General features: G+C 37.7%; 1 protein-coding gene and 1 non-coding gene across 2 annotated transcripts in view; both read right to left on the reverse strand.

Moving 5' to 3' along the window:
• KIF14 (kinesin family member 14) overlaps positions 1-22,562 on the reverse strand; it is an 84,271-nt gene that overhangs the window by 40,018 nt on the left and 21,691 nt on the right. The window contains exons 16-20 of the mRNA XM_058274930.2: positions 10,457-10,559; positions 8,856-9,016; positions 6,984-7,131; positions 5,717-5,869; positions 3,202-3,328 (exon numbers count right to left, since the gene is read on the reverse strand). Coding sequence (XP_058130913.1) covers positions 3,202-3,328; positions 5,717-5,869; positions 6,984-7,131; positions 8,856-9,016; positions 10,457-10,559 — 692 coding nt within the window. The remainder of the gene's footprint in view (positions 1-3,201; positions 3,329-5,716; positions 5,870-6,983; positions 7,132-8,855; positions 9,017-10,456; positions 10,560-22,562) is intronic.
• On the reverse strand, positions 1,373-1,479 carry LOC131273172 (U6 spliceosomal RNA). Its single transcript, XR_009180331.1, has one exon. It is a non-coding gene; the product is annotated as a U6 spliceosomal RNA (small nuclear RNA).

The following is a 22,562-nucleotide window of genomic DNA, read 5'->3' on the forward strand; positions in this document are numbered from 1 at the left end:
ATGCACCACAATGTAAGCACAAATGTCACCTTGTTTGAAAGCTATTGTCTCAGACTCTGTACATTACGTTAAGTAAATATGATGTGAATAGGGTGTAAGAGTATCGCTGTGGAAGGGAAAGGTTTTGTGGTGGATGTATGGGAGTGCTCTGTACTATATATATGCATTGATGTGGTCTAGGGCTCCTGTGAAGAGAAGCTCAATAATTGGGGGGGGGGGAAAGATAGGATGTAGAAATTTTTCCAAGTCAAGTGATTTTTGATAAGCCTGTCAAACCCACCCAGCTCTGGCAGAACAGTCCATTCAACAAATGGTGCTGGGAGAACTGGATATCTGTAGCCAAAAGAAAGAAAGAGGACCCCTGTCTCATATCTGATACAGAAATTAACTCAAAATGGATCAAAGACCTAAATATAAAAGCAAGAACCATAGAGCTTCTAGAAGAAAATGTAGGAAAACATCTTCAAGACCTGGTGGTAGGTGGTGGAGTCTTAAAGGAGATAGGAAGAGGGCTGAGAAGGACTACTGATGCTTAATGTATGTAGAAGTTTTAATTAACTTTACTGTAAAAGTGTGGAAATGTATAGAGCTGATGATAACACATTATAGTGAATAACAGCTGGTTTATAAATGGGAATATGGCTGGAAAGGGTAGTCTAGAGAAGTAAATGTCAATTTAAAGAAAGCTAGAGAATCATCTAGGAACTGAATAACACAGTGAACCCAGAAGTGGATGAGAATTGTGGTTGATGGTATAGATGCAAGAGTGTCTTTCTGTGAGCTCAAGTAGATGTATGTCACTATTGCAGGGTGGTGGGAATGTGGATAAGCATGGAAAAAATACAACTAGAGTGACCTATGGACTGTGGTTAACAGCAATACTGTAATATTCATGTATCTATGCCAAAGATGTACTATGTTAATAGTGGGGGAATATGGAAAAAATATGCCAGATGTACACTATGGACCATGGTTGGTGGTAATATTTTTTTTTTTTTTTTTATTTTTTTTTATTTTTTTTTAATTTTTTTTTTTATTGACTTTGTAATAATATTACATTAAAAATATATATGTGAGGTCCCATTCAACCCCACCCCCCCACCCCCCCTCTCCCCCCCCCCCCCAACAACACTCGTTCCCATCATCATGACACATCCATTGGATTTGGTAAGTACATCTTTGGGCACCTCTGCACCTCATATACATTGGTTCACATCATGGCCCATACTCTCCTCTATTCCATCATGTAGGCCTTGTGAGGATTTACAATGTCCGGTGATTACCTCTGAAGCACCATCCAGGGCAGCTCCATGTCCCAAAGACGCCTCCACCTCTCATCTCTTCCTGCCTTTCCCCATACCCTTTGTCCATTAAAAATATGGAACGCTTCACGAATTTGCGTGTCATCCTTGCGCAGGGGCCATGCTAATCTTCTCTGTATCGTTCCAATTTTAGTATATGTGCTGCCGAAGCGAGCACGGTGGTAATATTTTTATGACATTATCTCACAATCTGTAACAAATGTTCCACCACAGTGTATTGTGTTGATGAAGGGGTGTTTTGTGAGAATTCTGTGCATTTGCATGATTATTTTGTAAGTTCACAACTTCTATAATAAAAATATATCAAAAATAACAATAATAGGGTGGGCTGGTGAAAAAATACACCAAATGTAAAATATAAACTATAGTTAGTAGTAAGAGTTTGACAATATTCTTTCATAATTTGTAACAACTGTTTTACAACAATGCAAGGTATTGGTGATATGTTGATACCTGGGACCCCTGTATGATGCTATGCATGTTTGTTCTGTAAGTTCACAACTTTTACTATAAACTTATTTTTATATAAGTTCATGTATGGGAATGCTATACTTTAAAAAAGTTAAAAGAAAAAAAAGAATGAGAGAAAAAGAGAAAGAGGAGAGTCCTCATCTAATTTAGAGCTAGACAGGTATTTACAGATGAAAAGATTTAATGTCTGGGATTTACTTCAAAATAGTCCAAGAAGGTAGAAGGACTTAATATAGCTGACACACAAGTGAACATGTATCAATAACTGCTGAAGTTGGATAACAAATACATATGGGTTTCTAGTACTAATCTCTCTACTTTTGTAGTTTGTCTAAAATTTTCCATAATGGGGGAAAAAAAAGGTGAACATTGTAAACTAAGGTCCACAGGATGAAGGAATAGAGTATGGATTAGAATGGACTTACTGATATTCTATTCATGAACTATTGTGATTAGTAATTGAAGAAAATGTGGCACTGGAGTGGAGAAAGTGGCCATGGTAGCTGCTGGGGGTAGGGAGTGGGAGGAAGAGATGAGATGTGCGGGTGTTTTGGGGACGTGGAGTTGTCCTGGGTGGTGCTGCAGGGACAGTTACCGGACATTGTTTGTCCTTCCATGGCCCACTGGGTAGACTGTGGGAGAGTGTGGGCTATGATGTGGACCACTGAACATGAGGTGCAGCGGTGCTCAGATATGTATTCACCAAATGCAATGAATGTCTCATGATGATGGAGGAGGTTGTTGTTATGGGGGGAGGAGTGGGGTGAGGGAGGTGGGGAGTATATGGGGACCTCATATTTTTTGAATGTAACATTAAAAAAATAAAGACAAAACAAACAAAAAAGCATGTTGAGGGACTGGACGTGACTCAAGCAGTTCACATGGGAGGTTATGGGTTTGGTTCCCAGTGCCTGCTGAAAAAAAAACAAAAAAACAAAAAAAAAACAAATGAAAAAACCAATTCAGGGAAGCCAATGTGGCTCAATGGTTGAGTGCTGGCTTCAATCCCTGGCTCAATCCCCAGCCCCAGTACCTCAAAAAACCAAACCAAACAAACACACACACAAAAAAAACCTTGAGGTCTACAAAGAAACATGGAGAAATTGCCAAGTGAAAAAGAAAAAGCACACAATGATAAAGTACAAACTAGATATAAAATAAGGATTAAAACTAGAAATCACATTTTTAAACCATGGTACATATTAAAATAAGTCTTGGAATTTTGTTTACTATTCTACTTATGTAACAAACATCTGAAACAGTCACTCCTACACATGTATTCAAATTTTTAAAAAGTTAGCAACACCTAGAATATATAAAAGTAATCAACTCTAACATTTTAGTCATTACATTCATGTAAGTACGGAATAACTTTTAGAAAAGTCTGCTAAAATCATAATATACTCACCTGTAAAAGTTTTATCCCTATTACTCCGATTCTGCTGTAGAATTTGTACTTCTTTAGCAATTTTTTGCTTCTCAGTTTCTAAAGCTTCCAGAATCCTTGCATGGTGGATGCTGTGGTCTTCTAAAGCCTAAAGATATTCATTGATAGGGAACCCAAAAATGAGAATATGCTGAGAAATTGGAAAACCAGATTGATAATGGTAACACATTATAATTAAACCTCAATTTATACTATGTTTTGTTTTATTTTATTTATTTTTTTAAATTTTAGTTAAGCCAGTAAAAAGAATTTATTTTGGAAATGGGAAAAAGAGCAGAGCTTGCTGAGAAATGAGAAAGAGAAATACACACCAATATTTGGTGTGGGCTCCTCTGGGCAGAGAGAGTACTTATGTTTTATTAAGCATAAAAGGTTTTTAAACTTTTTTTTAAAATATTTATTTTATTTATTTCCCTCCCCTCCCCCCCCCGACCCTGGTTTGTGTCTATTTGCTGCATCTTGTTTCTTTGTCCGCTTCTGTTGTTGTCAGTGGCACAGGAATTTCTTTTTTGTTGTGTCACCTTGTCTTGTCAGCTCTCCATGTGGGTGGTGCCATTCTTAGGCAGGCTGCACTTTGTTTTGCGCTGGGCGGCTCTCCTTACGGGGTGCGCTCCTTGCGTGTGGGGCTCCCCTATGCGGGGGACACCCCTGCGTGGCACGGCAGTCCTGGCACGCATCAGCACTGCGCATGGAGCAGCTCCACACAGGTCAAGGAGGCCCGGGGTTTGAACCGCAGACCTCCCATGTGGTAGACAGACACCCCAACTACTAGGCCAAGTCCGCTTCCCTAAACATGTTTTATGAAATCATTTTTTTCCCCAACAACAAAGTGATTAGGAATTTTTGATGACACAGATTAATCTTTTTCTTCCCATTGACAGGAAGTAAAAAAGCCTAAAAAGTAACAAAAAAGGGGAAAATTGATCAAAAAAGCCCATACTCAAGAATATTTATTGACTAAAAAAGTTAAATTTAAAAGACAAAAAATCATAGTTTGATGCAAATAAGCTATATAATAGTCCAATAATATTTTTTTCCAAAATTTAACTTATAATTGAGTAATACAGTTCCATGATTTTCTCTGAAAAATCTTTGAGGTGAAAACCACTTTATATTTTAGAGTTAGGTTGTAGCTGTATTATCACATCAGAGTTATTAAGAGTATTTTCTTCCACCCTAGTCCCCAGCTTGGGGGAAAAAGCAAAAGAAAACTGCCATTTAAGAGTTAAACTTTAAGACTGAGACATAAGGGATCAAAGCACAGATTCTAACACTGGCTCATGAACTTCAGTACTCATCATAATCACCTCGACAGATTGGTAAAACAGATTCTAGATTCCATGCCCAGAGTTTCTGATTCAGTAGGTGTAGCTGGGGCCTGAGAATCTGTATTTCTAACAGGTTCCCAGGTGATGCTAATGCTACTGGTCCAGTGCACACTTTAAGAATCACTAATAGAAAGATATCAAAGAGGTTGATAATAAAGTGATTGAAGTCATTAATATATTGACATTCTGGTTTTACACTTCAGTCTTCTGAACTTGGTTAATGTGAGTCTGCCTCTGAAAAGTGCCTCTGCCCTTAATCAGCAAGAGTTAGAGGCCCAAGACCACAAGACTGGGGTAACAAATGCTCTACTGAAACCTCTCTTAGGAAACAGCCCATATTGCTTCTCTTTCCACAGGCAGATAATGCTTCATTTTGATATCAGAATGTGACTCAGCATAAGAGCTTTGCTTTTCTTCCAAATACTAGACCCCAGTACTATTTCACTTACTTAAGCTATTAGTCATGACTGACCACAGGATAATGCACATGTATAAAAAGAAAATTGTGGAATGGAACCAATTAGAATTAATAGCTCTGAACCCCTTTAAAACATCTGTAATGAGGGAAACGGACTTTGGCCCAGCGGTTAGGGCGTCCGTCTACCATATGGGAGGTCCGCGGTTCAAACCCCGGGCCTCCTTGACCCATGTGGAGCTGGCCATGTGCGGTGCTGATGCGCGCAAGGAGTGCCGTGCCACGCAGGGGTGTCCCCCGCGTGGGGGAGCCTCCACGCGCAAGGAGTGCGCCCGTGAGGAAAGCCGCCCAGCGTGAAAAGAAAGTGCAGCCTGCCCAGGAATGGCGCCGCCCACACTTCCCGTGCCGCTGACGACAACAGAAGCGGACAAAGAAACAAAAGCAGACAAAGAAACAAGACGCAACAAATAGACACCAAGAACAGACAACCAGGGGAGGGGGGGGAATTAAATAAATAAATAAATCTTTAAAAAAATAAAAAATAAAAAATAAAACATCTGTAATGAGTAGATCTGTGAGCAGTAGCCAGGATATAAGTTTCAGGCAATACTCCTTATCATTTAGAGACCTGTAATTGACTATTGCCTATCAAGATACCATGAAACCTTTTTTAAAAGAACCCAAATCCATCTGTTCCTCAGAATTGAGCAAACTAGCTATAGAATGAAATTACCTGTTTTGTAGCCAAAGTCTCCATTTCTAATCGCTTTTTGTTGACAAATATTTCCTGTTCAAGATGCTGCTTTGCCTTTTCTAATTCTTCAATTTTGTAATTGGCCTTTTGGTTATTTAATTCCTGCATTTTCTTCCTTTGAGACTCTTCTTTCTTTAAAGAATAAAAAAAATAACTCAGGAAAAAATGCAAAGCATTAAAAAAAATAGTATCAAAATCAGGTATAAAAGTCCCCTCTTTAATTATTGCCCCCAAAATCTATTTACTAATGAAAAAGTTGCCTGATAGCTTCTCTCCCCCATTCTGATTGACTAATATAACTATAAATAAATATCACTAGTCAAACCTTTTAGAGTACTCTCCTCTCAAAGGGGTTCTGGGAATGCAAGATGACTGGTTAACCATGGACAGAGCCAAGGCTCTAATGGCCAAAGGACAGAAGCTTTTCGGTCTAGTTTTCTTGTTTCGGTAACCATTGTCTACTACCAACTTGCTTCCTAAAGTAATTCAAGGCCAAGACTCACTATGGTTTTTTTTTTTAAAGATTTATTTTTTATTTCTCTTCCCTTCCCCACCCTCCCGCCCTTCCCCCCACAGTCGTCTGTGCTCTGTGTCCATTCGCTGTGTGTTCTTCTGTGTCCACTTACATTCTTGTCAGCGGCACCAGGAATCTTTGTTTCTTTTTGTTGCATCATCTTGTTGTGTCAGCCCTCTGTGTGTGCGGTGCCATTCTTGGGCAGGCTGCACTTTCTTTCGCGCTGGGTGGCTCTCCTTATGGGGCGCACTCCTTGCGCGTGGGGCTTCCCTACACAGGGGACACACCTGCGTGGCATGGCACTCTTTGCACGCATCAGCACTGTGCATGGGCCAGCTCATCACACAGGTCAGGAGGCCCTGGGTTTGAACCCTGGACAGCCCATGTGGTAGGTGGACGCTCTATCCGTTGAGTCAAATCCACTTCCAAGAACTGTAAGATTTACCCTCAAAAAGTCCCCACTATAAAAGCCAACCCATTTCTAATACTTTGCATCGGTAGCCTTTTGGCAAACTAAGACATCCAGGTACCAGAAGAAGTTAATGATCCTACTCCTGGGATAATGAGACTTAGCATAGTAGATACTCATTCAAAGGAGAGAATAATTTTTAGTATGGTTTTGACTCTCTAATATTTAATTCTCTCCCAGTTCCCATGCAGGGACATTACCACCAACAACACATCACTTGGGGTATACTGTCAGAGAAACAATAAGCCAATTCTGCCTTTTACCAGGTCTGCCTCCAGTGCTTTTATTTTGCTTTCATAAGCAACTTTTTGAGAAGAAAGCTCTTGCTGAGCCATTTCTTTTGCAATTTGGATTCCTTGTATCATTTCTTCCTTTGCTTTCAGTCGTGCCTCTTGTATTTCTGCTTCAAGTCTGTAAAGTGTACAGGGTATGTTGTCAAGAATTCTTTATATTCCATAATACTTCTTAATTTTATTAACTTATTTCCCATTGAACAAAAATTTAAATCTATCTCAAAATTTAATTTCTGATATTCTTTCTACATTGTCTTTAAATTTTTATTGGTTATACAATTATTGAAATAAATAAAAAATATAATGCAATGAAAACTTGCTTATTTGTAATTTAATTACTATTGGAGATGCTTAATATTTAGGTAAATATTTTTCTAATGCTTAAGGAAAATAAATTACATAAAAGACGATCTTATAGGAAACAATGCAATAAATATTGTAGTTAACACAGTAAAACACAAAAATAAGGGTATTTAATGTCAAACTAATAATGGAAATTATATTTCATATATCAATAACTTTCATCTTCTGGTCAAAGATTAGGAAAACAATGAAATGACTTTAAAGCATACAATAAAAAGTCTGATAGATTGCACCATACATTTTCAAACATTTATAATAATTTGACATCTTCATAAGTAAAAACATTAAACCAGCTTTGTCATCTCTCAATTCACAGGGGGAAAGCACCAATGATTACAGAAAATTAAAAGTTCCTTTCTTCTCAGTAAATAGTAATGCTTTCATAACTGCATTTTACTGAAGGAGGGTCTAAGGAAGGAGGGTCAGCACGATTTGAGGCTTTTTAAAAGATGATGTGCAGGGTTAGTGCAGCCTATAGTGATTTTATCTCCTTATTATTTCTCAATTTCTCCTACTCAGTCACACTAAATACCTTGCTTGACTGGTCTCTTAACTGGGTTTGCAATCTCCAACATTGCTCAATCTCTCATCTGTTCTAACCCATGACTTGGGTAATGGTGATCTTTCTAAAAACGTGATTTTGATGATGTCTTTCTCCTACTTAAAAATTCTTTAATGACTTTCATATTCTTTAAGTTAAAGCCCAAACTCTTTAGCATTTTATTTATACTCTACAAGGATACTGCTTAAGTTAGAAATCCTACAATATTGCATGAGCTAAAACTGGGACAAAAGAAGAAAAGAAAAATATGGTGTGCTCCTCAGTTTTGTCCTGGCTAACTTCTGTTCCAGGGAGACAGAGTCTCCTCATCCTCCAGACCTTTGCTGATCACTATTCTGGACCAAATGTCTCCCCATGAGCTTCCATACCATGCAGTGCAGGATTCTATTAGGGTCCTCTTTAATAGTACTATGTCACAATTGTCTGTCTAGATATCAGCCTCATGAGATGATGAATTCCTCTGGATAAGAACTACATTTCAACTATTCATGTTTATAGTTCTAGCACCTAGTACAATGACAGGTACATAACAGATTCTCAATAAATGTTTGTTGAATGACAGAACGAATGAATAAGACAGACACTGAGGATCAAGAATTATCTTATATTGACATCCTTACAGTCAGAAGCACTATTAGAAATGTTGTGGCTAATTTAACAAGGAATGACATTTGATTGCTATTACTCTTACTAAAAGAAGGAATGAAAGGTCAGAGGCAAAGATTGAGACAAAGCACCTACCAGATACCTGCAAAATTAACTGACCATTACTTAAGGCATCCATTGTACCAAGAGAAAAGATGATAGCACTACAACCCAGCTACCCAAATTGTTAACTACTGGAGACTAACACAACTACCTCTCCCTTGTTGATTTCTCCCATATACTTATTCTTTTATAAAAACAATAATACTTACTGTGATCTCTGTGCCATGAGCAATTCATTTTTTGCAAATTCAAAGTCTTTTGGTCCCTCACTTACAAGAGTATCTCTACAGGATGGTCTTTTCCCTTTCTGGACTTCTATGGGATGATTAAATCTAAAATAATGATCTCCACCAAGAATTACCCGATCACCCTAAAGCACAGAAAAAAATTACTACTTGAGGTGAGCTTGAATTAAAAAATTACATAGATATTATCTTATCTGCAAAAAATGTTCCACCACAGTGTGGTGTGTTGATGGAAGAGTGCTGTTTGGGAATTCTGCACACGTGCATGATTGATTTATAAGTTTACAACTTCTGCCATAAAAAATATATTTAAAAAATAATAATAGGGTGGGTTGGGGGAAAAACACACCAAATGTAAAATAAGGACTATGATTAGTAGTAAGATTTTGACAATATTCTCTCATAATTTGTAACAAACATCTCACGACAATGCAAGGTGGTGGTGGAGGGTTGATGTATGGGACCCCTGTATGATGCTATGCATGTTTGCTTTATAAGTTCACAACTTTTACTATATACCTGTTTATGTATGTTCATATATAAATGATATAAAAATAATAATAGGGTTGTTTGGGGAAAAAATACTTTGGTTAGTAGTAATATTTTGACAAAGCTCTTTAATCATTTAAAAGGTTTAACAACAGTGCGAGTTACTAGGGGTGAGTTATGAGAGTCCTGTATGATGTTATATATATTTGTTTTGTAAGTTCACAACTATTACACACTACTTATTGTTTATGTATGTTAATGTATGAGTGATATACTTCAATAAATTAATTTTTTAAAAATTACATGGGACAAACCATTATATTAAAAAATTCAATATAGTCTGATAATTATTAACTATTAATTATAGTCTAGTAACAGTTTAGTAGTAAAAATCATAGCAACTAACATTTATTAAATACTATCTGTATGTCAAGCATTGCATTAAGCCTTTACATAGATTTTTTCTCATTTATATCTCAACCCAATGAAATACACATTATTCCTCTTTTAGGAACAAGGAAACTAAAGAGCACAGAGCTTAGTAATAACAATAATAAGCATTCATAGAGAATACATTCATGGAGAATTATTCAAAAAACTATGCTAAGAGCTATATATGAATTATTACTTTATCTAATCATCCTCTATTCCTGAAAGGTAAACTACAAAGGGTAACCATTTATTTCAGTTTGCCTGTGACAGACTGGTTTATGCCTGTTCTCCTGGTGTAATTATTCAAAATGCTTTCAAATTTTTCTTAGCTCAGGTGATATTACACCATCATCCTAGTTAAATAATGGCCAAACCTGGCCCAACCCCAAAACCCAGCTCTTTCCTGACACATAATGATGTTGTCAGTGATCAGCAATTCAGGTATTGGTTCACTGTAACATAACTTCTGCTTTGAACAAAGGAAGACAGGTACTGACTAAGAGGACAGAGAATTTTAGAACTGGAAAAGTCTTTAATCTAGTTTAACTCCCTTATCTTACAGAGGAGAAAACTGGGACTCAAAAAAATTAAATGACTGCTCTAAGGTCAAACAATTTCTTATATTTTAGGACCAGTTAACTTACATGATGTAATACTGTAGGTTCCAAAATATGTGTCCCATTTACATATGTTTTTGCTTCTCCAACTGGTGCAATACTCACTATTCCATCAAAATTTTTGATAATACTGTTAAGGTAAGAAGCATATTGTTAAAATTCCAGAACATGTTAAAAGTAAGAAAAAGACAATATGGGATAATTCTGCTTAGGTTATTCCTTTGGTTTTAAGGTTCAAGTCAATTTGTAACAAAATAATTTAAAATTATTTTATTTTGCTCCAACAAGATTATGAAGTTTTGGTTAAAAATCTTGGTCCCTCTAAGCTACATGTGAAGCAACTCTATCCACCAGTGGTAGGAAAAACATTCATTGTATGTATTTTGATTATAAAAATAAAAAAAATATATATATATCAACCTCTTTCCTTAAAAATGAAAAATAAAGGGAAAATCATTAAAATATTAAGTTATTACCTATGAATTAAATAGTTTTTAGTGGTTTTTTTTTTTCATTTTTCTGTTTCTGCTTTTATATCTGAGCTTTAATAAAAGGAAGCTCAAACATTTTTACTCTCATGAAAAGTAGGGGAATCCAGAGGAAAGAAAAGTACAGAGATAAAATGATATTCCTTAGTCATCTAAATAACTGAACTCTCACCATAAGGGATACCATAGAAAATTAGCCACAATGCTACATATTCCTTTGAGACTTTCTATTCAGCAACTAGGAAACGCCAAAGTCCAATTCCTCTTTGAAATAACTAGATAAAAAGAGGAAACTACAGTAAAAGCTGAATCCTAACCAAAAACTTCTAGCTATTATTATCTTTAAAGAGTAATAGTTCAATTAAAGTATCTTGGGAAAAAGTATCAGAGAAAAAGAGCCTCCCCCCCCCCCCCCCGATAATATATCCCTCCCATCTGTCTGCTGTCTTAACCAGGCAAAGATTTAAAAAATGACTACTTACTCCAATCTCTTCCCAGTCCTATTTCAATCTATTCTGCCATCAAAATTCCTTGGCCTCACATTCTGTTCCCTCCACAGCCTGGCTTTGACTACCACCTCTCTTATCCACCACTAATTCCCCAAAAAATGCCACCTTGCCCTCAATCAAACACATCAGTATCCTGAATTTGCCTTAGTATTAGCTTTCCTCTTTTAAGTAATTCCTTCAGTGTAGAACATCCTCTCTCTTAACTCTATTAATCTTCAAGGCCCAACTTAAATGCTATACTCATCCAAGAATTCTTTAAAGTTCAAGTGAGAAGTGAACACTTCTTGACATTTAAGCACTAAGTATGCAGTACTCATCTCATATTTAATATATGGTGAAGGATACTAAGTTCCTTTATTCACTGAGCCAGGTATGTGTAAGTGGTGAAAACATGAAATCAGCCCTCAAGGAGTTTATAGTCTAGTGAGTAAGACAAACTCTGATAAGTGTACTAAAAGGGAGGTACAAAGTGCAAGGCAAGCAGGGAAGTTCTAGTCCCCTACTAGACTCTTAAATCTTTGGGGGCATGTTCAGTATCTTTGCCACCAATATAAAGAAAACCATATTTCTGTTATTAAAAACAATAAAAGAGGAAAGGACCTAAAGAACAAGATGATATGCTCTACCAGTTAGAAAGACTTATAGAACTAAAGTAGTAAAGACTATGGGGTATCAGAGAGAAAAAACAGACTCCCATATTTTTTGGAAATTTGTTGTATGCACATCATGGATAGCAAAAGAAGCAACATTCTATTCAATATAAATTTTTTACAAGGAAAAAAACAAAAAATTCCAGACAACTTAAGGATTTAATGTGAAAGTAAAACTTCAAAACATCTAGAAAAAAATTTAGGAGAACATCTCTATTACCCCAATACAGAGAGATTTATTAAACAATACACAAAAATGGGCAACCATTAAGTATAATAGTGATGACATGTATTACAATAAAATTTAGAACTTCTATCAATCAAAAAGCACCAAAGATGAGTCAGACACTGGAAAAAAAGGAAAAAAGGATATTTACAAAACTCACAAAGGCTTAGTAACCAAAATACATAAAGAATTCATACAAATTATTAAGAGAAAGACAAACAACACAATTGAAACATGAACAAAAGACATGAACAGGTAAGTCACAGAAGATCAAACAAAAACGGCCAATGGCCAAATGAAAAGATGCTCATTATTAATCAAAGAATTGCAAAATGAATCCACAATGAGATGCCATTTCACATCCATTAGACTGGCATAAATGGAAGTGTGACAGAATCAAGTGTTAGCAAGGGTGTGGAGCAATGGGTACCCTCACTGCCAATGGGAGTAGAAACTGATAATCATTTTGGAAAGCATTTTGAAATTGTCTAATAAGGTTGAAGATACACATATTCCACAGTTAAAAAGCTCTACTAGACATAAGATTTTAAGAGTGCTTTCAATGAAAAATATTAAACAACACAGTCTTTAGCAATCAGTGGATCATAAAAGAAATCACAAGGGAAACTAGAAAATAGCTTGAGATGAATGAAAATGAAAACAACATACCAAAACTTATGTGATGCAGAAAAGGCAGCGCTGAGAGGGAAATTTATATAGTGCTACATACTGAAATTAAAAAAGAAGAAAGATTCAAATCAGAGACCTATCTTCAAAACTGGAGGCTCTAGAAAAATAAGAACAAACTAAGCACAAAGCAAGCTGAAAGAAGGAAAAAAAGATTAAAGTGACTAATGAAATAGAGAATAAAAAAAAATTGGAATCAATGAAACCGAAAGTTGGTTCTTTGAAAAAACAAAAAAAATTGACAAACCTTTGGCTAGACTGACCAAAAAAAGGGAAAGAATATAAATAACTAAAATCAAAATGAAAGGGGGGACATTACTATCAACCCTGCTGAAATAAAAAGGACTATAAAAGATACTATAAATAATTGTATGCCAACAAATTAGGTAAACTAGATGAAATGGACAAATTCTTAGAAATATATAAACTATCTACACTGACTCAAGAAGAAATAGAAGATCTCCACAGACCAGTAACAAGTAAAGAGATTGAATCAGTCATCAAAAACCTCCCAACAAAGAAAAGTCCAGGACCAGATGGCTTCACTGGTGAATTTTATCAAATATCCCAAGAAGAATTAACACCTTTCATGCTCAAATTCTTCCAAACAGTTGAAGAGGAGGAAGCACTCTCTAACTCAGTCTATGAGGCCAACATCACCCTAATACCAAAGCCAGACAAAGATACCACAAGAAAAGAAAACTAGGGACCAATATTCCTTTATGAATATAGGTGCAGAAATCCTCAGCAAGATACTAGCAAACCAAATCCAATGGCACATTAAAGAAATATAAAAGTCATGATCAAGTGGAATTTATCCCAGGTAAGCAAGAGTGGTTCAACCTAAGAAAATCAATTGTAATACACCACAATAATAGAACAAAGGAGAAAATGTACATGATCATCTCATGTGACACAGAAAAGCCATTTACAAAATCTAGCACACCTTCTAGATAAAAACACTCAGAAAACTAGGAACAGAAAGAAACTTCCTCAACATGATAAATGGCTTACATGAAAACTCACAGCCATCATCATACTCAATGGTGAAAAACAGAAAGCTTTCCCTCTAAGATCAGGAACAAGACAAGGATGCTCAGTGTTACCACTGTTATTCAACATCATACCAGAAGTTCTAGCCACAGCAATTAGGCAAGATAAAGAAATAAAAAGCATCCAAATTGTAAAGGAAGGGGAAGCAGATGTGGCTCAAGTGACAGGGCTTCCACCTACCATATGGGAGGACCCGGGTTTGATCCCTGGGGCCTCCTGTGAAAAAGAAGAGAAAGCATGCTCGCATGGCGAGCCAGTGCCTACGTGGCAAGCCGAGTGCCCATGTGGTGAGCTAGTGCCCATGCAAGTGAGTCACACAGCAAGATGACGACACAGCAAAAGAGAGACAAAGGGCAGAGTCAAGGTGAAGCACAGAAGAAACCAGGAACTGAGGTGGCGCAACTGACAGGGAATCTTTCTCCACATCAGGGGTCTCCAGGATCTAATCCCAGTGAAGCCTAGAGGAGAAAAAGTGAAAAAGAGAAGACAAACATAGATACAGAGGATCACACAGCAAATGGACACAGACAGCAAAAACAGCAGGCGGGGGAAGAGGAGGGGGAGGGTGGGAGGGGAAGGAGGGAAAAATAAATAAATCTTTAAAAAAACATTGTAAAGGAAGAAGTGAAACTTCCTCTATTTACAGATGACATGAAACTATATACAGAAAATCCCGAAAAATTCACAACAAAGGTATTAGAGCTAATAAATAAATTAAACAAAGTGGCGGGTGCAAGAGCAGTATGCAAAAATCAGTAGTGTTTCTATACACTAGTAATGAACACTTTGATGAGGATACCAAGAAAAAATTTCATTTATACTAGCAATAAAAAGAAGCAAATGTCTAGGAATAAATCTAATCAAGGATGTAAAGGGCTGTACACAGAAAACTACAGAACAATGCTAAAAGAAATTAAAGAAGACCTAAATAAATGGAAGGACATTCCATGTCATGGATTGAAGACTAAGTATTATTAAGAAGTCAATACTACCCAAAGCAATTTCTAGACTCAATGTAATCCCAATTAAAATTCCAAGAGCCTTCTTTGCAAAAAGGGAAAAGCCCAATATCAAATTTATATGGAAGGGTAAGGGACCCTGCATAGCCAAAACCATCTTGAAAAAGAAGAATGAAGTTGGAGGATTCACACTTTCTGATTTTAGAACTTATTACAAAGCTACAGTAATAGTAAAATAATAATAAAATAATAATAAAAACAACATGGTTATAGGCACAAGGACAGATGTATAGACAAATGGAATCTAATTGAGAGTTCAGGAATTAACTCTCCCATCTATCACTAAATGATTTTTAACAAAAGTGCCAAGTCCACTCAATTGGTAAATAGTCTCTTCAACAAATGGTGCTGGGAAAATTGGATATCCATATGAAAATAATGAAGACGGATTCCTAGCTCACACCATATACAAAAGTTAATTCGGGGGCGGGGAAGTAGCCAAGATGGCAGCAGAGTAAGGAGCTCCTGGAGTCAGCTTGTGCTACAGGCCAGTTAGTAATCACCCAGAGATATCTAAAGCACCTGTTTGGGGACCCCAGGAAACCAGAAGCATATCCAGCAACATCCTTTAAAGTATGGAAGGAGGAGACTGCCCATGTCCAGAGAAGATTCGTGAGTAGAGTCCTCCACACTGTGGTAGTCAGTGCCCATGGCACAAGCCACCTCGGGAGCTATTCCGTGGCTCGAGTTGGAAAACCCATTTCCCAAAACACGGGGGAGGAAGTAAAGGTGTAGCACTGACTTCACCTACTGATGAATAAATTTGGTGGGCTAAAGTATAATCCTAGGAACAGCTAAACTTTAGGCCTGTAGGGGCAGAAGCAGGCTGGTAACCACCATTTTGACTCCACCCCTGGCATAAGGGGAAGTGGGGCTGATTGAAAACCACAGTGCTGGTAGGGGCTGGCTTCTTTCAACCCAGATCAGATTGTAGGTCTAACCTAAACCCCAGCCCCACTTCTGGCAGGGAGGAAGCTAGAGGGACTTGCACCACCTCTCTAGGAAACTGCAAGCCACGCCACCAGAGGCTGGTGCTTCTCCTACTCTAGCGGCGCAAGCCGACTCAGAATCTATTCAGTGGTTAGAATTGGAAGCTCCATTTCCCATAAACAGTGGAGGAAGAGACAGTTGTCTGCGGACATCAGCTACGGATTAGTGGACTCAGCTGATTAAAGTATAATCCTAGGATCAGCTAGGGTTTGAGACTGTCCAAGTTGGAAAGAGCCCAGTAGCTACCATTTTGACTCTGCCTTGGCATGAGGGAAAGCCTGGCTGGCTGAAAATCCAGTGAAGTTAGGGATCAGCTTCTTTCCACCAAGACTGGACCATAGCCCTAGCCTAGGCTCCAGCACTACCTCCAGCAGAAAGGAAGTTGGTGGGACCTGCACCAGGCTCTCTAGGCAAATACAAGTGCTCTCCACCAGCAGAGACTGAAGGGTCAGTTACCTGGAGCTGAATCCCTATACCCCAATAGGATAGGAGAGAGCTGGGTATCCTGAGCCTCTCTGGGCAATGGTAAACATTTTCAGCCCACACGAACTGGTTTGTTGAGAGCTTTTGAGTCCATCTCTACCTCTGCCTTCCTCATATGATAGGAGAGGGTTGGTGTTCCCTCAGCCACTCAGGGCAACTACAGGTGCTTTTGGTCTGCACAAACCCAACCTTGGGCACCTGTGGCTCCACTCCCATATCCAACAGGACAAAAGACAGACTGCGTTTGCCCAGCCTCTCTGGGTAACTGCAGGTGCTTTTGGCCCACATAGCCTGGACTGACTGTTGGGTGCCCATGGATCCAACCTCATGCCCTACTAGGATAGGAGGGGGCTGGTGTTTTCTCAGTCTTTCTGGGCAATGACAGGTATTCTCAGCCTAATGGGACTGAACTGTTGGGCACCAGTAGAACTACCCCACCACCCAATAGGATAGGAGGGGGCTGGTGCTTTCTCAGACTTTCTGGGCAATGGTGGGTACTTTCAGCCCACAGGGACTGAAATGTTGGGCTTTGGTGGTTCTGTTCCTACCTCTCAAAAGGGCAGAAGGGACAGTACTTCCTCAGCCTCTCAGGGCACCTGCAGGTATTTTCAAACCACATGGTTTAGATTGCTGGGCACTCCAGAGGGTCCATTCTCACTCCCGGTGGGGAGGGAGTCTGGTGCTATGCCAGTGTCCCTGGGCAACTACGGTCATTTTGGACCCACCCAGCACAGACTGCTGCCCACAACTATAGCAGGGAAAGAAGGGGCGTGAAGCTTCATCAGTCTCTCCAGGCAACTACAGGTAGTCTTGTCCTGCCCAACTTGGATTACTGTACATGGCTGCAGCTCTGTCCCTACCCTTGACAGAAGACAAGGGTGAGAGAAGCTTCTTCAATTCTTGGGGCAAAGAGGGCAGCTTCAGTCTCCTTAGCTTACAGCACCAACTACATCCTCAACTCCTACTACACAAAAAGCAAGGCAGAAAAGACAAAAAAGCCCTAAAGGGAGAAACTGCACTAAGAATAAATACATCTAGCAAGCCAGATGTGAAAACACCAACAAAAAATTACAATCTATACCAAGAAACAGGAAGATATGGCCCAGTTAAAAGAACAATGAAGCCTCCAGATGATATAAAGGAGTAGAGACAACTAATTATAGACGTTCAAACAAATCTCAATAAATTCAATGAGATGGCTAAAGAAATTAAGGATATTAAGAATACACTGGGGGAGCACAAAGATGAATTTGAAAGCATACATAGAAAAATAGCAGACCTTATGGGAATGAAATGCCAATAAATGAAATTAAAAATACACTGGAGGCATAAAACAGCAGATTTGAGGAAGCAGAAGAAAGGATTGGTGAGCTCAAAGACATGGCCTCCAAAAGCGAACATACAAGAAAAAATGATGTGCAAACATACGTGTCATGGGTGTCCCAGAAGAAGAGAAGGGAAAAGGGGGAGAAGGAATATTTGAAGAAATAATGGTAGAAAATTTCCCAACCCTCTTGAAGGATATAGATATTCATGTCCAAGATGCACAATGTACTCCCATCTGAAAAATTCCACATAGACCAACTCCAAAACACATACTAATCAGAATGTCAAATGCCAAAGAAAAGGAGAGAATTCTGAGAGCAGCAAGAGAAAAGCAGAGCATAACATATAAGGAATACCCAATAAGATTAAGTGCCAATTTCTCATCAGAAACCAGGGAGGCAAATAGGCAGTGGAATAATATATTTAAGATACTGCAAAAGAAAAATGCCAGCCAAGTATCTTATATCCAGCAAGATTATCTTTCAAAAATGAGGGTGAGATTAGAATATTCACAGATAAACAGAAACTGAGAGAGTTTATAACAAAAAGACCAGCTTTGCAGGAAATACTAAAGGGAGTGTTACAGCCAGACAAGAGAGAGAGGTTTGGAAGAGAGTCTAAAAATGATGATTGTTATCAGTAACAGTAACTAGAAGTGTCAAAACTAAAATGACAAATAAAATGCAAAGATCAAAATGGATGAAATAAGAACTGCCTTTACAGCAACATCAATGAATGTTAATGAATTAAGCTCCCCAATCAAAAGACACAGACTGGTGGAATAGATAAGAAAATATGAGCCACCTATATGCTGTCTGCAAGAGACCACTAGACACAAGGATACCAAGAGATTGAAAGTGAAAAGTTGGAAAAAGATATGCATGCAGTAACCAAAAAAAAGCTGGAGTAGTTATACTTACATCAGAGTAAAATCAGAGTAAAATCAGATATTGATTTTAAAAGCAAAGTTGTTATTAGAGACAAGGAAGGACATTACATATTAATAAAAGGGATGATGGACCAGGAAGAAATAATAATCATAAATGTATATGCACCTAACCAGGATGCCCCAAGATACATGAGGCAAACACTGGCAAAATTGAAGGGAGAAATAGACATCTCTACAATAATAATTGGAGACTTCAATACACCACTCTCAGCATTGGACAGAACATCTGGGCAGAGGATCAATGAAGAAACAGAGAGCTTGCATAATATGATAAATGGACTAAACCTAATAGACATATACAGAACACTGCACCCCCAAACAGCAGGATATATGTTCTTTTCAAGTGTTCATGGCTCTTTCTCCAGGATAGACCATATGTTGGGTCACAAAGCAGATTTCAGTAAATTCAACAAAACTGAAATTATATAAAGCACTTTCTCTGATCATAATGGAGTAAAGTTGGAAATCAACAAGCGGCAGAAGAAAGGAAAATTCACATATATTTGGAGATTAAACAACACACTCTTAAATAATCAGTGGGTCAAAGAAGAAATTTCAAAGAGAAATCAATAAATATCTCAAGATGAATGACAATGAGAATACAACATATCAGAACCTATGGAATGCAGCAAAGGCAGTGATGAGAGGAAAATTTATAGCCCTCAATGCTTACTTTCAAAAAGAAGAAAGAGCTAAAATCAATGGCCTAACGACACAGTTGGAGGAACTAGAAAAAGAATATCAAGCTAATTCCAAAGGTAAAAGGAACGAAATAACAAAGATCAGAGCACAAATAAATGAAATTGAGAACAAAAAAACCAATAGAATTAACAAAACCAAAAGTTGGTTCTTTGAGAAGATTAACAAAACCAACAAAACCTTAGCTAGACTGACTAAGAAAGAGAGAAGATGCAAATAAATGAAATAAAAAGTGAAAATGGGGACATTACTACTGACCCCACAGAAAGAGAGAACATAAGAGAATACTATGATCAACTTTATGCCAAAAAAACTAGACAATGTAGACAAAACGGAAAATTCCTAGGAACATACAAATAACCTACACTGACTTTAGAAGAAATAGAAGAACTCAACAAACCAATCACAAGTAAAGAGATTGAAATGGTCATCAAACAGCTACCCAAATTGAAAAGCCCAGAACCAGACAGTTTCACAGGTGAGTTCCACCAAACATTCAAAGAAGATTTAATACCAATCTTACTCAAGCTCTTCCAAAAAACTGAACAAGGGGGCGGCAGACTTGGCCCAGTGGTTAGGGTGTCCGTCTACCACATGGGAGGTCTGCGGTTCAAACCCCGGGCCTCCTTGACCCGTGTGGAGCTGGCCCATGCGCAGTGCTCATGTGCACAAGGAGTGCCCTGCCACGCAGGGGTGTCCCCCGTGTAGGGGAGCCCCACGCGCAAGGAATGTGCCCCGTAAGAAGAGCCACCAAGCACAAAAAAAAGTGCAGCCTGCCCAGGAATGGCACCGCACACACGGAGAGTTGACACAACAAGATGACGCAAGAAAAAGAAACACAGATTCCCGTGCCGCTGACAACAGAAGTGGACAAAGAAGATGCAGCAAATAGACAAAGAGAACAGACAACCGGGGTGGGGGTGGATAGGGAGAGAAATAAATAAATAAATCTTTATTGAAAAAAAAAAAACTGAACAAGAAGGAACGCTGCTAAACAAATTCTATGAAGCCAATATCACCCTAATACCAAAGCCAAATAAAAAATTACAAAATAGAAAACTACAGACCCATTCTCTAATGAATACAGATGTAAAAATCCTCATAAAATACTTGCTAATCAAATCCAACAACACATTAAAAGAATTATTTATCATGGCAAGTGGGTTTTATACCAAGCATGGTTCAACACAAGAAAATCAATCAGTATAACACACCACACTAATAAATCAAAGAAGAAAAATCACATGATCTTATAAATTGATGCAGAGAAGGCATTTTACAAAATACAGCATCCTTTCTTCACAAAAATACTACAAAAGATAGGAATTAAAGGAAACTTTCTCAACATGATAAAGGCCATATATGAAAAGCCCACAGGAAGAAGTAAAACTTTTGCTATTTGCAGATGATATGATCCTTTATCTGGAAAGTCCCAAAAAATCTATATATAACAAAGCTGCTAGTGCTAATAAATTTTTTCAGTAGAGTGTCAAGATACACAATCAATATGCAAAAATCAGTGGTTTTTCCTATATATTAGTAATGTGCAATCTGAGGAGGAAGTCAGGAGAAAAATTCTGTTTACAATAGCAACTAAAAGAATCAAATATTTAGGAAGAAACTTAACCAAGGATGTAAAGCACTTACATTCAGAAAACTATAATGCATTGCTAAAAGAAATTTTAAAAGACCTAGATAATTGGAAGAACATTTCATGCTCAGGGATTAGAAGACTAAATATCATTAAGATGTCAATTCTACCCAAATTGATATACAGATTGAATGCAATCCTGATAAAAATTCTACCAGCATTTTTTAAACAAATGGCAAACACAATTATCAAATTTATCTGGAAGGGCAAGAGGCCCTGAATAGGAAAAGCGAATTTCAAAGACTCTCACTTCCAGACTTTAAATCATATTACCTAGCTACAGTCGTAAAAACAGCATGCTTTGGCATAAAGATAGACATATAAACCAATGGAACCAAACTGATGGTTCAGAAATAGACCTCACATCTATGGTCAAGTGATTTTTGACGAGCCTGTCAAACCCACCCATCTGGGACAAAACAGTCTGTTCAACATATGGTGCTGGAAGAACTGGATATCCATAACCAAAAGAAAGAAAGAAGACTCCTATCTCACATCTGATGCAAAAATTAACTCAAAATGGATCAAAGACTTAAATATAAAAGCAAGCACCATAAAGCTCCTAGAAGAAAATGTAGGGAAACATCTTCAAGACCTGGTGGTAGGTGGTGGATTCTTAAATCTTACATGAAAACATAACCAATGAAAAAACATGGATAAATGGGACCTACTCAAACTCAAACACTTCTGTGATTCAAAGAACTTCATCAAGAAGGTTAAAAGGCAGTCCACTCAATGGGAGAAAATATTTGGAAACCAAATATCCAATAAGGGTTTGATTTCCATTCTATATAAAGAGATCATACAACTCAACAATAAAAGAGCAAGCAATCCAATTTAAAAATGCGTGAAAAATTTAAATGATATTTCTCCGAAGAGGAATTATAAATGGCCAAAAAACACATGAAAAAATGTTCCATATCACTAGCTATTAGGGAAATGCAAATTAAAACAACAATGACATATAATCTAATACCACAAAGAATTATTATTAAAAAAGTGAGTAGCAACTGGTTTATAAATGGAACTGTGACTGAAAAGGGTAGTCTGGGGGAGTAAATGTTGACTGAAAGAAAACTAAAGAATAATCTAGGGACTGAATAACACAGTGAACCCAGAAGTGGATGAGAACTGTGGTTCAGGGTACAAATGCAAGAGTGTCCTTCTGTGAGCTAGAGCAGATGTACATCACTATTGCAGAGTGGTGGTAATGTAGAGAAGCATGGGAAAACTATAGCTGGTGTGACTGTGGTTAACAGCAATACTGTAATATTCTTGCATTAACGTCAAAGATGTACTGTGTTGATAATGGAGGAGTACGGAAGAAATATGCCAAATACATGCTATGGACCATGGTTGGTGGTAATAGTCTGATGATATTACCTCATAATCTGTAACAAATG

This window comes from Dasypus novemcinctus, chromosome 13, assembly GCF_030445035.2.
Source record: "Dasypus novemcinctus isolate mDasNov1 chromosome 13, mDasNov1.1.hap2, whole genome shotgun sequence".
Lineage (NCBI taxonomy): Eukaryota > Metazoa > Chordata > Mammalia > Cingulata > Dasypodidae > Dasypus > Dasypus novemcinctus.